Source organism: Ranitomeya imitator, chromosome 1 (assembly GCF_032444005.1).
Source record: "Ranitomeya imitator isolate aRanImi1 chromosome 1, aRanImi1.pri, whole genome shotgun sequence".
NCBI classification, from domain to species: domain Eukaryota; kingdom Metazoa; phylum Chordata; class Amphibia; order Anura; family Dendrobatidae; genus Ranitomeya; species Ranitomeya imitator.
In genome coordinates, this window is record NC_091282.1 from 246,281,812 (window position 1) to 246,299,043 (window position 17,232).

Sequence of the window (17,232 nt, forward strand, 5' to 3'; positions counted from 1 at the left end):
GAGGATATCTACAACGAATTTGTGGAAAGAAGTGTCCACCGCGCAAAGAACAGAATTGTCGGGAATCCATTTGACTTTAAAACTGAACAAGGACCCCAGGTAAGTCTGTAAACAAAAGTAATAAGCAAATTGTGCTATTAGAGACATTATTATTATTATTATTATTATTATTATTATTATTATTATTAGACTTATTAATTTAGTTTATTTGCACAGATATCCAATGTAGGCACTCCCAAAAAATGTGACTAAAATATTTAGTGGAGATATCCATCTCCTTCATCCACCCCACCCGGTCACACACACAGCTACGAGACCCTAGGACCTTTAGGCCATGTTTACACACGTTTTCCTTTTAAAAACAGGCCAGCCAATCCATATTTGTAATGTGAGTTTGACCTTCAAGGGAGTGTCATCAGAAAATTACCTATTGTTCACAAGTTTTTTCACAAGTTTTTATTTTAAAACCATTTTTTCCTTTTGTCTATTACTAAAATCAAAACTCACAATCTTGCAGTTTTCACTGGCCAATGTAGCTATTTTAGACTCCTAATTCTTCACCTCTCAGAAAGCTTTTACAGCAGAGTACTTATCAAAGGCTGGATTACAATGATAGGCAACACTTCTGTACCCTGTTGTGATTGGTGGAAACCTAATAGATGAGATCACCTACTCGCCCTCCTCACAAAAGACCTTTTGCACACGCACCTAAGATGCTTTAATATAAAAATAATTAGGGCAGAACCTGTTGTTTTTTGGCTAATGTACATGAGGTTTTCTTGAAACAGGAAGTAGAAGTCTAAAAAAGATCCATTGTGAAAATGCAAGATTTCTAATTTCATTTTTCTTAATAAATATTGTGTTATGGAAAAAATACATTACAAAAAATTAAAACCTGATCTTATAATTGGGTCCTTTTTTGATGACCTGAAATAAACCTGTGGCAGAATGCAGCATGCATTCTTCTGATATTACTGTTGCAGAATATTAAAGCCAATCTGTCAGCAGGTTTTTGAACTTTAATCGGAGGGCAGCATGAGGTAGGGACTGAAACACTGATTTCAGCGATGTGTCACTTATTGGGCTGTGTGCTCTTGTTTCAATTCAATAAGTTCTTTATCAACAGATTAACAGTACAGGACTACAGCTGGCATGCATCCTGATCCACTGCTACCTCCAGTACTGATTAGCAGCTTACTGTCAATATACGATGTATACAGAAAACTGGGGTGTGGGTGTGAAGTAGTGGAGACCCTGCCCACCCTCTACCCCACCCTCTTTAAGATCTCATGGTTAAATAATGCATCACCATGTTTTGAATTCAGTTTTACCTATTTTACGACTATCAATAGTTACCCCCTCCAATCCTGTCTGCTGCTAAGTGGGCACACACTGATGCAGTTTCTTGTTGATAGTTCAGATAGGGGTAAGTAAGTGAGAAGTACAGACCTTTTTGGTCTAGCTACTTCCAGACCCACATAGATACTGTGTTGTGTGCCAAGATATAGATCACAATATGTCAGATTGTATGTTTTGAAGGAAAGCAAGGCATAAATAGCAGCAAGATTTCAGATTTCAGGCAAAGTAACAAAGCAAAGATCCTAAAAGGAGGATGGGTACCTCATCTCAGGCCAGGAGACCTAATTAAAAGGATGGAACTTCAATCCGGTGAGCTGCAGGCCTGATCTGAGGGAAATATTCCATACCCCAGGCAAGCAGGTCTCCAGCAATCAATTATCGATAGTAGAAAAGGAGGTAGAGTGTCGCCATACTGGGAACAAGTTCCACATGGAGCCGAAGATGTAGTGGCACAGCAGGGTAGCAAATGGCCATCATTGAGTGGACTTTGAGAGTAGTAGTGAAGAGTCGTACAAACGTACCTTTGCCAGTGAGGTTCTAATCAACTGGGAGTTGAGACTAGCTATGAAGGGCCGTAGCAACACACATCTCAAACTGTTTACTCCTCCTAGGGGAATATGGGAGATCCTATAAATGTAGGCTGGACTTGTGCAATATGAGTAATGTACCACCACGTGTAACTGAACAATTGCTGCCTCTGCCTAATGCAGAAGAAACATTCATAAAGTGTTGTGCCTGCTAACTGATGTATACAGTGGGTACGGAAAGTATTCAGACCCCTTTAAATTTTTCACTTTTTGTTTCATTGCAGCCATTTGGTAAAAAAAAAAAAGATCATCTTTTTCTCGTTAATGTACACTCTGCACCCCAGCTTCATTGAAAAAAAAAAAAACAAATGTAGAAATTTTTGCAAATGTATTAAAAAAGAAAAACTGAAATATCACATGGTCATAAGTATTTAGACCCTTTGCTCAAACACTCATATTTAAGTCACATGCTGTCCATTTCCTTGTGATCCTCCTTGAAATGGTTCCACTCATTCATTGGAGTCCAGCTGTGTTTAATTAAACTGATAGGACTTGATTTGGAAAGGCGCACACACCTGTCTATATAAGACCTCGCAGCTCACAGTGCATGGCAGACCAAATGCCAAATGAGAATCATGAGGTCAAAGGAACTGGCCAAGGAGCTCAGACAGAATTGTGGCAAGGTACAGATCTGGCCAAGGTTACAAAAGAGTTTCTGCAATTTGGGACCACCAGAAGTCTTCCTAGAGCTGACCGTCCAGCCAAACTGAGCAATCATGGGAGAATAGCTTTGGCGAGAGAGGTAAAGAAGAACCCCAAGATCACTGTGGCTGAGCTCCAGAGATGCAGTAGGTGCAGCGGCCATTTTCCCAGAGGCCACCGCATCGCAGCAATGGAGCTGCCGGTGCCTCCAGGCTTTGAGGAAATGCCGGCGGAGCCCCCGACGCTGCACAAAGATACGCCGCTCACCAGCACAGAAACCCCACGCTGCCACAATGAGGTAATGGGGGGCAACTCCACTCATACTTTCCTGTAAGACGCCCCCTCTCTTCGTCATTGGGACCCCCCTGTTGTGAATTCTGTGGCTGAGTTCACTTCTGTGGTTACAAGTGGTATTGCAGTCTCTGGGCTTCCTCCCTCAGGTGTTTTGGTGAGCTCGTTGGCTGCCTTGCTATTTAGCTCCACCTGAGTCTGTCTTCCTTGCTCCTTGTCAATGTTCCAGTGTTGGATCTGAGCTACTGCATCTTCCCTTGGGCCTGCTGCTCTGCTAGATAAGTGCTTCTAGTTTGTTTTCTGTTTTTTTCTGTCCAGCTTGCTATTGTCTTTTGCTGGAAGCTCTGAGAAGCAGAGGGGTGCACCGCCGTGCTGTTAGTTCGGCACGGTGGGTCTTTTTGCCCCTTTGCGTGGTTTTCGTTTTAGGGTTTTTTGTAGACTGCATAGTTCTCTTTGCTATCCTCGCTCTGTCTAGAATATCGGGCCTCACTTTGCTGAATCTATTTCATTCCTACGTTTGTCTTTTCATCTTGCTAACAGTCATTATATGTGGGGGGCTGCCTATTCCTTTGGGGTATTTCTCTGAGGTAAGTCAGGCTTGTATTTCTATCTTCAGGCTAGTCAGCTCCTCAGGCAGTGCCGAGTTGCATAGGTAGTTGTTAGGCGCAATCCACTGCTGCTTATAGTTGTGTGAGGATAGATCAGGTACTGCAGTCTACAGAGATTCCACGTCTCAGAGCTCGTCCTATTGTTTTTGGTTATTGCCAGATCTCTGTATGTGCGCTGATTACTGCACGCTGTGTTGCCTGATTGCCAGCCATAACAGTACAAGGAGCCCCACCAATGATTCCCAATAGAGGGAAAAAAGAAATCCTGACATCATTTTTTTTTCTTAGCTCTGTCTTCAGTCTTTTTTTTCCCCTAGACATTAGAGTGCTTCAGGACACAGCTGTGGACATGGATATTCAGGCTCTGTGCTCCTCAATGGATAATCTCGTTGTAAATGTACAAAAGATTCAAGATACTATTGATCAGAAATCGATGCTAGAACCAAGAATTCCGATTCCTGATTTGTTTTTTGGTGACAGAACTAAGTTCCTGAGCTTCAGAAATAATTGTAAGCTATTTTTGGCCTTGAAACCTCATTCTTCTGGTAATCCTATTCAACAGGTTTTGATTATTATTTCTTTTTTGCGCGGCGACCCACAGGACTGGGCGTTTTCTCTTGCACCAGGAGATTCTGCATTGAGTAATGTTGATGCATTTTTCCTGGCGCTCGGATTGCTTTACGATGAGCCTAATTCAGTGGATCAGGCTGAGAAAAATCTGCTGGCTTTATGCCAGGGTCAGGATGATGTAGAAGTATATTGTCAGAAATTTAGGAAATGGTTAGTACTCACTCTGTGGAATGAATCTGCACTAGCGGCTTTGTTCAGAAAGGGTCTCTCTGAAGCTCTTAAGGATGTAATGGTGGGATTTCCTATGCCTGCTGGTTTGAATGAGTCTATGTCCTTGGCCATTCAGATCGGTCGTCGCTTGCGCGAGCGTAAATCTGTGCACCATCTGGCGGTACTGCCTGAGAGTAAACCTGAGCCTATGCAGTGCGACAGGACTATGACTAAAGTAGAACGGCAAGAACACAGACGTCTGAACAGACTGTGTTTCTATTGTGGTGATTCTACTCATGCTATTTCTAATTGTCCTAAACGCACTAGGCGGTTCGATAGCTCTGCCGTTATTGGTACTGTACAGTCCAAATTCCTTTTGTCCATTACCTTAATGTGCTCTTTGTCATCGTATTCTGTCATGGCGTTTGTGGATTCAGGCGCTGCCCTGAATCTGATGGATTTGGATTATGCTAAACGTTGTGGATTTTTCTTGGAGCCTTTGCGGTGTCCTATTCCGTTGAGAGGAATTGATGCTACACCTTTGGCCAAGAATAAGCCTCAGTACTGGGCCCAGCTGACCATGTGCATGGCTCCTGCACATCAGGAAGTTATTCGCTTTCTGGTACTGCATAATTTGCATGATGTGGTCGTGTTGGGGTTGCCATGGCTACAAACCCATAATCCAGTATTGGATTGGAACTCTATGTCGGTAACCAGCTGGGGTTGTCAGGGAGTACATGGTGATGTTCCATTTTTGTCTATTTCGTCATCCATTCCTTCTGACATCCCAGAGTTCTTGTCGGACTTTCAGGATGTATTTGAAGAGTCCAAGTCTGATGCCCTACCTCCGCATAGGAATTGTGATTGTGCTATCGATTTGATTCCTGGTAGTAAATTCCCTAAGGGTCGTTTATTTAATTTGTCCGTACCTGAACACACCGCTATGCGCAGTTATGTGAAGGAGTCCCTGGAGAAGGGACATATTCGCCCATCGTCGTCACCATTGGGAGCAGGGTTCTTTTTTGTAGCCAAGAAGGATGGTTCGCTAAGACCGTGTATTGATTACCGCCTTCTTAATAAGATCACTGTTAAGTTTCAGTATCCCTTGCCATTGATTTCTGACTTGTTTGCTCGGATTAAGGGGGCTAGTTGGTTTACTAAGATTGATCTTCGTGGTGCGTATAATCTGGTGAGAATCAGGCAGGGAGATGAATGGAAAACGGCATTTAATACGCCCGAGGGTCATTTTGAGTATCTGGTGATGCCGTTCGGACTTGCCAATGCTCCATCTGTTTTTCAGTCTTTTATGCATGACATTTTCCGTGAGTATCTGGATAAATTCCTGATTGTGTACTTGGATGACATTTTGATCTTCTCAGATGATTGGGAGTCTCATGTGAAGCAAGTCAGAATGGTTTTCCAGGTACTGCGTGCTAATTCCTTGTTCGTGAAGGGATCAAAGTGTCTCTTCGGTGTGCAGAAAGTTTCATTTTTGGGGTTCATCTTTTCCCCTTCTACTATAGAGATGGATCCGGTTAAGGTTCAGGCCATCCAGGATTGGACTCAGCCGACATCTCTAAAAAGTCTGCAGAAATTCCTGGGCTTTGCTAATTTTTATCGTCGCTTCATCTGTAATTTTTCTAGCATTGCCAGACCATTGACCGATTTGACCAAGAAGGGTGCTGATTTGGTTAATTGGTCTTCTGCTGCCGTGGAAGCTTTTCAGGAGTTGAAGCGTCGTTTTTGCTGTGCCCCTGTGTTGTGTCAACCTGATGTTTCTCTTCCGTTCCAGGTCGAGGTTGATGCTTCTGAGATTGGTGCAGGGGCGGTTTTGTCACAGAGAGGTTCTGGTTGCTCAGTGTTCAAACCATGTGCTTTCTTTTCCAGGAAATTTTCTGCTGCTGAGCGTAATTATGATGTGGGCAACCGAGAGTTGCTGGCCATGAAGTGGGCATTCGAGGAGTGGCGTCATTGGCTTGAGGGTGCTAAGCATCGCGTGGTGGTATTGACTGATCATAAGAACTTGACTTATCTCGAGTCTGCCAAGCGCTTGAATCCTAGACAGGCCCGTTGGTCGTTATTTTTTGCTCGTTTTGATTTTGTGATTTCATACCTTCCGGGCTCTAAAAATGTGAAGGCGGATGCTCTGTCTAGGAGTTTTGTGCCCGACTCTCCGGGGTTATCTGAGCCGGCGAGTATCCTCAAGGAAGGAGTCATTGTGTCTGCCATCTCCCCTGATTTGCGGAGAGTGTTGCAGAAATTTCAGGCTAATAAACCTGATCGTTGTCCGGCCGAGAAACTGTTCGTCCCTGATAGGTGGACTAGTAAAGTTATCTCTGAACTTCATTGTTCGGTGCTGGCCGGTCATCCAGGAATCTTTGGTACCAGGGAGTTGGTTGCTAGATCCTTCTGGTGGCCATCTCTGTCACGGGATGTGCGTGCTTTTGTGCAGTCCTGTGGAATTTGTGCTAGGGCTAAGCCCTGCTGTTCACGTGCCAGTGGGTTGCTTTTGCCCTTGCCGGTCCCGAAGAGGCCTTGGACACATATTTCGATGGATTTCATTTCTGACCTTCCCGTTTCTCAAAAAATGTCGGTCATTTGGGTGGTCTGTGATCGCTTTTCTAAAATGGTCCATCTGGTGCCCTTGGTTAAATTGCCTTCCTCCTCTGATTTGGTGCCTTTGTTCTTCCAGCATGTGGTTCGTTTACATGGCATTCCTGAGAATATTGTTTCTGACAGAGGTTCCCAGTTTGTCTCGAGGTTCTGGCGAGCCTTTTGTGGTAGGATGGGCATTGACCTATCTTTCTCCTCGGCCTTCCATCCTCAGACTAATGGCCAGACCGAACGAACCAATCAGACCTTGGAAACATATCTGAGATGTTTTGTTTCCGCTGACCAGGATGATTGGGTGTCATTTTTGCCGTTGGCTGAGTTCGCCCTTAATAATCGGGCCAGCTCGGCTACCTTGGTCTCTCCATTTTTCTGCAATTCTGGGTTCCATCCTCGTTTCTCTTCAGGACAGGTTGAGTCTTCGGACTGTCCTGGTGTGGATTCTGTGGTGGACAGGTTGCAGCAGATCTGGACTCAGGTAGTGGACAATTTGACCTTGTCCCAGGAGAAGGCTCAGCTTTTCGCTAATCGCAGACGCCGTGTGGGACCCCGACTTCGTGTTGGGGATTTGGTTTGGTTATCTTCTCGTTATATTCCTATGAAGGTTTCCTCTCCTAAATTTAAACCTCGTTTTATTGGTCCGTATAGGATTTCTGAGATTCTCAATCCGGTGTCTTTTCGTCTGACCCTCCCAGACTCCTTTTCCATACATAATGTATTCCATAGGTCGTTGTTGAGGAGATACGTGGCACCTATGGTTCCATCTGTGGAGCCTCCTGCCCCTGTTTTGGTGGAGGGGGAATTGGAGTATATTGTGGAGAAGATTTTGGATTGTCGTGTCTCTAGACGGAAACTCCAGTATCTGGTCAAATGGAAGGGTTATGCTCAGGAAGATAATTCCTGGGTTTTTGCCTCTGATGTCCATGCCCCAGATCTTGTTCGTGCCTTTCATGTGGCTCATCCTGGTCGGCCTGGGGGTTCTGGTGAGGGTTCGGTGACCCCTCCTCAAGGGGGGGGTACTGTTGTGAATTCTGTGGCTGAGTTCACTTCTGTGGTTACAAGTGGTATTGCAGTCTCTGGGCTTCCTCCCTCAGGTGTTTTGGTGAGCTCGTTGGCTGCCTTGCTATTTAGCTCCACCTGAGTCTGTCTTCCTTGCTCCTTGTCAATGTTCCAGTGTTGGATCTGAGCTACTGCATCTTCCCTTGGGCCTGCTGCTCTGCTAGATAAGTGCTTCTAGTTTGTTTTCTGTTTTTTTCTGTCCAGCTTGCTATTGTCTTTTGCTGGAAGCTCTGAGAAGCAGAGGGGTGCACCGCCGTGCTGTTAGTTCGGCACGGTGGGTCTTTTTGCCCCTTTGCGTGGTTTTCGTTTTAGGGTTTTTTGTAGACTGCATAGTTCTCTTTGCTATCCTCGCTCTGTCTAGAATATCGGGCCTCACTTTGCTGAATCTATTTCATTCCTACGTTTGTCTTTTCATCTTGCTAACAGTCATTATATGTGGGGGGCTGCCTATTCCTTTGGGGTATTTCTCTGAGGTAAGTCAGGCTTGTATTTCTATCTTCAGGCTAGTCAGCTCCTCAGGCAGTGCCGAGTTGCATAGGTAGTTGTTAGGCGCAATCCACTGCTGCTTATAGTTGTGTGAGGATAGATCAGGTACTGCAGTCTACAGAGATTCCACGTCTCAGAGCTCGTCCTATTGTTTTTGGTTATTGCCAGATCTCTGTATGTGCGCTGATTACTACACGCTGTGTTGCCTGATTGCCAGCCATAACACCCCCCCCCCCCCCAACCATATGCACCCGGCGAATAAGACGACCCCCGACTTTTAAGAAGATTTTCAGGGGTTAGAAGGTCGTCTTATACGCCGGAAAATATGGTAATTCCCAGGCCTGGCCAGTTGGTTCAGGCAACAGGGGTCCCCTGCCTTGGCCGCTGCGGAAGCGCCACAGTGGATCCAGAGGTATTGCACTATAGTTTGTTGAGCAGGTGAGTGGTATCTGGGTAGGACTACCAGTGCAGTCGTGGTCTGCAGTGCAGAAGACTGTGCAGGTAAGTATTTCCTGGAGCTCTGCTGGAGTGTCTCGGTGTTGTGGCCATGCGCCTTGACAACGCATCTGAGCGTGCCTTTGTGACATTATGGGGGAGCGCCCGTGGACTTGGTGTCTCATGGGGCGCGTCTGGAGGGTCCCCAGGGACATGGCACAAGTGGCCCTTATCCAGCGGCCATCGCCGGAGGGGAAGAGGCCCAAACGTGGGCATGGTAGCCGCAGGCATGGCTGGCGGGGTCCGGGGAATGCACCAGAGAGTCTGCAGACCACATGGAGGAACCTGCTGAGCCGGAAATGGGGTGCCAGAGCGGGGGAGTGGCCCAAAGTTTAAAAAGGTTGCTGGGACTGTACCCGGTACTTCTTGGCTCATGATCCTCTCTGTAGGAAGAATGGAGTCACCATTGCAGCAGGAACAGGTGCAGCAGCTCAGTGGGAAGCCTCATGCAAGTGACCCGTTGATGACACTGTAGCAGTGTGGGAAGTAGCCACATCGGTGAGAAACATGACCCTGCAAAGAGATCCAGTCAGAAGAGCTCCCGCAGATGAGATGATTCATCAGCCTCCAGGGATGGTCCTTTGGCTGAGATATGTCTCAACATAATCTGGTATCATTCGATTTCTCCACACTGGTAAGTGACCTTTGTGAAAGTTCATTCGGTGATGTACAGTAGTTTTCTCCTTGACTCTCCCAATTTCTTCCAGGGAAAGAAGTGAACATCAAAATCAAAACAGAAGGAGTGTGCACTTTGAAGGTCTCTTGCTGGACTCTTATAAGAAGAGACTGACAATCGTGCATTCAGCAGACGGTAGAGGAAGCACCTGATTTCGCTAACAGTTTAAGGGAGATGGTCAGGGCGGAGGTTAGGGAGTCTGAGATCTTTCTCCTGGGAAGATGTCCAAAAGGGAAAGAAAAGTAAGGCTAGGTCCAAGAAGTCGGACATTTCTAATGACTATATAGCGGCTCAAGCCGCTTCTGCTTCCCTATTGACAGAGTAGACAAGCTGGTAAAAGTGGTTATAAACACCATATTAGAGTCCAAGCCAGAGAGATCGGTGCAGGGCGTTATTTTGGGGACCCTGTAACAGAGAACACGCAGATCTTTCCCCTTAAATGACAGGATCCACGCTCTTATATGGTGAGAGTGGAAGAGACCGGAGAGGAATGGCTCCATCCCTCCAGCTTTTAAGAGGCGATCTCCTTTTGAGGAATCATCATCATCATCATCATTATTCATCAATCATCATCAATCATCATCATCAGATGCTGCAGTAGCAAAAGCATCCAGGAAATCCTCATTGCCCTTTGAGGATATGGCGAATTTAAAATACCCACTGGACAAGAAAGTGGATGCTTTTCTTATAGGCACCTGGGAGATGTCAGCAGTATCTCTAAGACCCGCAGTGGCTACGTGCACTGCTAGATCATTGCTGGTCTGGCTGGATCAACTGGAAGCCCAAATAAAGAATAAGGCTTCTAGAGAGAACATGCTGGCTTCACTACCAATAATACAAGGTGTCGCAGCTTTCCTGTCTGATGCCTCGGCGGATTCTGTCAGATTGGCAGCAAAAGCCACAGCCTTCGCGAATGCAGCACAGAGTGAGTTATGGCTGAAGTGCTGGCGGGAGACATCCAGGCCAGATCTAAACTATGTGCCATCCCCTGTGAAGGAGACCACCTGTTCGGGCCAGTCTTAGATGAGCTCTTGGAGAAAGCAGGGAAACGAAAAAAAAGTTCCCTAGTCTGTCGGTTCCCTCCTACAGACATCCCTTCAGCAGGAGGAGATACGTCCACATGGATATGTGGAAAGCCCTGCAGGGACAGGATCAAATAGAATGACAGAAGAAGGAAGGTAGGGATTTCATGTTTGGAAACTTTTCCCAGTATCACAAAAACCACCCCAATGACTGCTGGCCCAGGTGGGATGAGACTGATGGCCTACTACCCTGCCTGGACAAAGATATTGAGCAGGGACTGGATCCATAGCATAATAGGATCAGGACTGAAGCTGGAGTTTTCTGTCAGTTCCACAGGACTCATTCATAACTCCCACTCGATCCTCCTCTGTGGAACAACAGGTCCTGGAGGTGGAAGTCCTGCACAAGGTGGTCCTGGTGGAGGTTCCCTTGTCGAAAAAGGGCAGGGGGTTTCTATTCCCCCCTCTTTCTGATTGGGAAACCAGACGGTTCCTTTACGACCATTATAAATTTAAAGGGTTTAAACAAATTCCTAAAAGTGCCCCACTTTAAAATAGTCCGTAAGATCAGCAATAAAACTACTCTTTAAAAATTGTTTTCTGGCAATATTAGATCTCAAAGATGCATACTAACATGTGCCTATACAGTACATGCAGATCATCAACAGTTCCTCAGGGTGGCAGTGTACATGGAGAGTGCGGTGAGACACTTTCAGTTTAGAGCCCTCCCATTTGGTATAGCCATTGCCCCACGTGTTTTTACCAAAGTAATCGCAGAGGTCATGGCACATCTCCATAAAAAGAATGTCTTAATTGTCCCCTACCTTGATGTTTTTAGTCATAGGGAATTCAACCCATCATTGCACTACACAGGTGGAAGGGGCAATATCCACTCTTGAGCGATTGGTGTGGCTATTAAATCTTAAAGTCAGGTTTGCAACCTCTAAAAGTTCAGGCGTTCTTGGGGCTCGTGCTGGATTCTGAAATACAGGAGTGTCGGCTACTGACTATTAAGTTAAAAAGTATCCAACACCAGGTACTGAGGGCCTTAAATAATCCTTGTATGCCCCTTGGAAGGGCGATGTCCTTTCTTGGCTCATTGACTTCCTTCATCCCGACGGTCCGGTGGGCTCAAATTCATACTAGACGTCCTGCAGTGGGACGTCATGTTTAATGACTTTTCACTTAGCGGGTACCTTGAGGGAATAATGTATCTTTATACCCCATCTTCGATTATAATCCCTGGGTTGGCGTCTGGGTTTTTACTAATCTATCCAGGGGGGTTCCCTAGGTAAATCACATATCTCGGGTAGTCACCACAGACACTAGCCTCAGGGTTTAGGTGGGTCTCATCTTGGCGAGGTCATGGTCCAAGGAATATGGAGAGGGAAAGAGTTGGACAGTTCATCTAACCTAAAAGAACTGATGACAGTCGAGTTAGCACTAAAAAGGCTCCTTATTTACATACAGGGTCATCATGTCCGGTTCCTCTTCAACAATCAGGTGACAGTGGCCTACATCAATCACCAAGGGGGATCCCTATCTAAGCCTTTAATGCAAGTGGCGGATCGTACATTCCACATAGCAGAAAACCAGTTCCTGTCATAACCGCTCTTCAGATAAGAGGAAAATAAAATGACAGACTTTTTAAGCAGCAACAAGCTAAGTCAGGGAGAATGGGTGCTGCATCAGTCCATCTTCAACTGGATTGTACAATTGTGGTGAGGTCCAGATGTTGACCTCTTCGCCACCAAGGGGAGCAGGAAGATAGATGGTTTCTGTTTTCTCAACTTGAGAGAGAATCCACTGGTGGTGGATGCCTTCCTTGTCCAGGGGAACTTCTACCTGGCTTATGTGTTATGAAATAGGTAATTCAGAACCACAATGGACCTTGAAGTTCAGAGCACACAGTGACCTGACAATAACCAAAAGACCTAGGACGAGCTCTGAGACGTGGGAACTCTGCTGACCGCAATTCCTAATCCTATCCAACCACACTAGAGGCAGCCGTGGATTGCGCCTAACGCTCCCTATGCAACTCGGCACAGCCTGAGAAACTAGCTAGGCCTAAGGCCGGCGTCACACTCAGCATATGCAAATACGGTCCGTATATTACGGCCGTAATACGCTGAAAAGTCCCGAAAATAGTGGTCCGTAGCTCCTCTGTAGGCAGGGTGTGTCACCGTTTTTTGCGCATGGCATCCTCCGTATGTAATCCGTATGGCAGCCGTACTGCGTGTTTTTATCGCAGGCTTGCCAAACCGACATACGCCTATACAAGGGATCCATGTGTTAAAAAAAAAATAAAAACATATATACTGTGTGTGTGTGTGTGTGTGTGTGTATATATATATATATATATATATATATATATATATACTAGATGGCAGCCCGATTCTAAAGAATCGGGAGTCTAGAATCCATATATACTTTATTTATTCAAATGTAAGAATAATACAATTAATAAATAATAGTAAGAAAGAACAAAAAATGGCTGCACTCACCAGCTCTTGACAATTCTTGTTATTTAAGGTACAGTTACACAGGATCCATGAACATGCTTATGAGGGGAGGGATGAAAGACATCAGACGACAACTTTGCGTGTTGTGGCAAATGCCACAACAACGGTTCTTTTGTATCTCTCCTCTGTACTCTTGTTAGCACGCTGTTTGCGCTTACGTGCGGCATCGGCGGCTTTTCGCTCTGCATCATTACCATACTTTATATCAGACCTGATCTTACGTGCGCCATCAGCAGCTTTGGACTCTGTCATTAGTATACTTAACAGTGTCCATGCGCTTGCATCTATCCTCTGTACTCTTGTTAGCACGCTGTTTGCGCTTACGTGCGGCATCGGCGTCTTTTTGCTCTGCATTATTAGTATACTTTCTATCAGACCTAATCTTACGTGCGCCATCAGCAGCTTTGGCTCTGTGTCATTAGTATCCTTACTATTAGAGCTCATGTTGGCTAAGCTAAACAGCTTTAAGCGTGGTGGTGGCAAACAACAGGTTAATAAGAGGCAGTGTCAGGTAGTAGGAAAATAGCCAGTTAATAATAGGCAATAGTTCTTTGCAGGAATGCAGATATTAATAAATAGGCAGTTTATATTGCAGAGAAATTGCTGGGCAATAATGGACAATGTCCTTATGTGGCAAATAATAGAGCAATATACCCAATGTGGCAAAGAAGAGGTTAATAAACGGCAGTCTCTCAGTATAACAGTCAGTGAATAATAGGCAGTATATGGAGAAAACACCAAACAAAAGTTCAAAATTGGTGTGAAAATGTCACTGAACCACTTCACAACTAAATATATATAGTTTTGGTAAATGGTATTATCATTTTTTTGACGAAATTCGGCAGGAGCTTGAAGAGCAACGTCACTGGGCCCGCCTCCACGCAGTAGAAACTTGCTGTGAGGTAAAAATTCAAAAATCACACCAAAATGGCGGGCGGAGTGTGTCACAGTACGGCACGTTTCTGATTGGTCGCTCGCAGCAGGCGGCAACCAATCAGACACTGGACACTGTTGACGTCACTTATCTCCGGACATTAGCTCCGGACATTAGCTCCGGACAAAGCCACGGAAGTTGGCATAAATTGCAGGAAGTAGTATTCTAGGCAATTATATATTAGATATATATATATATATATATATATATATATATATATATATATATATATATATATATACATACATACATACATACATACATACATACATACATACATACATACATACATACATACATACATACATACAGTTAGGGCCAGAAATATTTGGACAGTGACACAAGCTTTGTTATTTTAGCTGTTTACAAAAACATGTTCAGAAATACAATTATATATATAATATGGGCTGAAAGTGCACACTCCCAGCTGCAATATGATAGTTTCCACATCCAAATCAGAGAAAGGGTTTAGGAATCATAGCTCTGTAATGCATAGCGTCCTCTTTTTCAAGGGACCAAAAGTAATTGGACAATGGACTCTAAGGGCTGCAATTAACTCTGAAGGCGTCTCCATCGTTAACCTGTAATCAATTAAGTAGTTAAAAGGTCAGGGGTGGATTCCAGGTGTGTGGTTTGGCATTTGGAAGCTGTTGCTGTGAGCAGACAACATGCGGTCAAAGGAACTCTCAATTGAGGTGAAGCAGAACATCCTGAGGCTGAAAAAAAAGAAAAAATCCATCAGAGAGATAGCAGACATGCTTGGAGTAGCAAAATCAACAGTTGGGTACATTCTGAGAAAAAAGGAATTGACTGGTGAGCTTGGGAACTCAAAAAGGCCTGGGCGTCCACGGATGACAACAGTGGTGGATGATCGCCGCATACTTAATTTGGTGAAGAAGAACCCGTTCACAACATCAACTGAAGTCCAGAACACTCTCAGTGAAGTAGGTGTATCTGTCTCTAAGTCAACAGTAAAGAGAAGACTCCATGACAGTAAATACAAAGGGTTCACATCTAGATGCAAACCATTCATCAATACCAAAAATAGACAGGCCAGAGTTAAATTTGCAGAAAAACACCTCAAGAAGCCAGCTTAGTTCTGGAAAAGTATTCTATGGACAGATGAGACAAAGATCAACCTGTACCAGAATGATGGGAAGAAAAAAAGTTTGGAGAAGAAAGGGAACGGCACATGATCCAAGGCACACCACATCCTCTGTAAAACATGGTGGAGGCAACGTGATGGCATGGGCATGCATGGCTTTCAATGGCACTGGGTCACTTGTGTTTATTGATGACATAAGAGCAGACAAGAGTAGCCGGATGAATTCTGAAGTGTACCGGGATATACTTTCAGCCCAGATTCAGCCAAATGCTGCAAAGTTGATTGGACGCCGCTTCATAGTACAGATGGACAATGACCCCAAGCATACAGCCAAAGCTACCCAGGAGTTCATGAGTGCCAAAAAGTGGCACATTCTGCAATGGCCAAGTCAATCTCCAGATCTAAACCCAATTGAGCATGCATTTCACTTGCTCAAATCCAGACTTAAGACGGAAAGACCCACAAACAAGCAAGACCTGAAGGCTGCGGCTGTAAAGGCCTGGCAAAGCATTTAGAAGGAGGAAACCCAGCGTTTGGTGATGTCCATGGGTTCCAGACTTAAGGCAGTGATTGCCTCCAAAGGATTTGCAACAAAATATTGAAAATAAAAATATTTTGTTTGGGTTATGTTTATTTGTCCAATTACTTTTGACCTCCTAAAATGTGGAGTGTTTGTAAAGAAATGTGTACAATGCCTACATTTTCTATCAGATATTTTTGTTCAACCCTTCAAATTAAACGTTACAATCTGCACTTGAATTCTGTTGTAGAGGTTTCATTTCAAATCCAATGTGGTGGCATGCAGAGCCCAACTCGCGAAAATTGTGTCACTGTCCAAATATTTCTTGCCCTAACTGTATGTGTGTGTGTGTGTGTGTATATATATATATATATATATACCGTGTTTCCCCGAAAGTAAGACAGTGTCTTACATTCTTTTACCACTCAAAAGTCCCACTATGTCTTACTTTTGGGGTATGTCTTACATTGGAGAAAAAAAACGCTGCGTTTTTTTTCCAACGTGCAGTTTACTACCGTACTAGTGTTGAGCGATACCGTCCGATACTTGAAAGTATCGGTATCGGATAGTATCGGCCGATACCCGAAAAATATCGGATATCACCGATACCGATACCAATACAAGTCAATGGGACACAAGTATCGGAAGGTATCCCTGGATGGTTCCCAGGATCTGAAAGAGAGGAAACTCTCCTTCAGGCCCTGCGATCCATATTTAAGTGTAAAATAAAGAATTAAAATAAAAAATATCGCTATACTTACCCTCTGACGCGCCCTGGTACTAACCGGGAACCTTCCTTCCTTCGAATCAGCGCTTCCAGGACCTTGCGGTGACGTCGCGGCTTGTGATTGGTCGCGCGACCCCCCATGTGACCGCTTGCGCGACCAATCAGAAGCCGCGACGTCACCGCTAGGTCCTGGGAGCGCTGATTCGAAGGAAGGAAGGTTCCCGGTTAGTACCAGGGCGCGTCAGAGGGTAAGTATAGCGATATTTTTTATTTTAATTCTTTATTTTACACTTAAATATGGATCGCAGGGCCTGAAGGAGAGTTTCCTCTCTTTCAGTCCCTGGGAACCATCGAGTTTCGGCCGACCCCGACACTACTCAGCACTACGGTATTTACTACGTCTTACTTTCGGGGTACGTCTTACATTAGCCGACCCCGCTAAAACCCCCACTACGTCTTACTTTCGGGGGTGTCTTACTATCGGGGAAACAGGGTATATCAGGGAGCTTTCTAGGTAAGTTCCCACGATCTATGAACAGCCAGCAGAGGGCGCCTCACCGCAAATGAAGCTAAATATAGATCATTGACCTATATTTAGCTTCATTCCCCGGGGTTTTGCAGCAAGGAGCAGCCTGCATTAGCGGAACTCCTTGCTGCAAAATGTTTTAACCCCTTCAGAAGGATTTACATCGTTGGACTTTACAGATCTGCGGAAGGTAAGTATATTGTTGGTTTATTATGTTTTTTCTTTTACAGAACGAGGGTCTTCTGTGATTGGATTGGGCGTTAAATAAAATATTACAACAATC

At 44.8% G+C, this 17,232-nt stretch overlaps 1 protein-coding gene across 1 annotated transcript in view; it reads left to right on the plus strand.

The window, feature by feature from the left end:
* Positions 1 to 17,232, plus strand: part of LOC138666898 (aldehyde dehydrogenase, mitochondrial-like) — a 129,831-nt gene that overhangs the window by 64,632 nt on the left and 47,967 nt on the right. The window contains exon 9 of the mRNA XM_069755080.1: positions 1 to 99. This exon is cut by the window's left edge and continues 86 nt beyond it. Coding sequence (XP_069611181.1) covers positions 1 to 99 — 99 coding nt within the window. The remainder of the gene's footprint in view (positions 100 to 17,232) is intronic.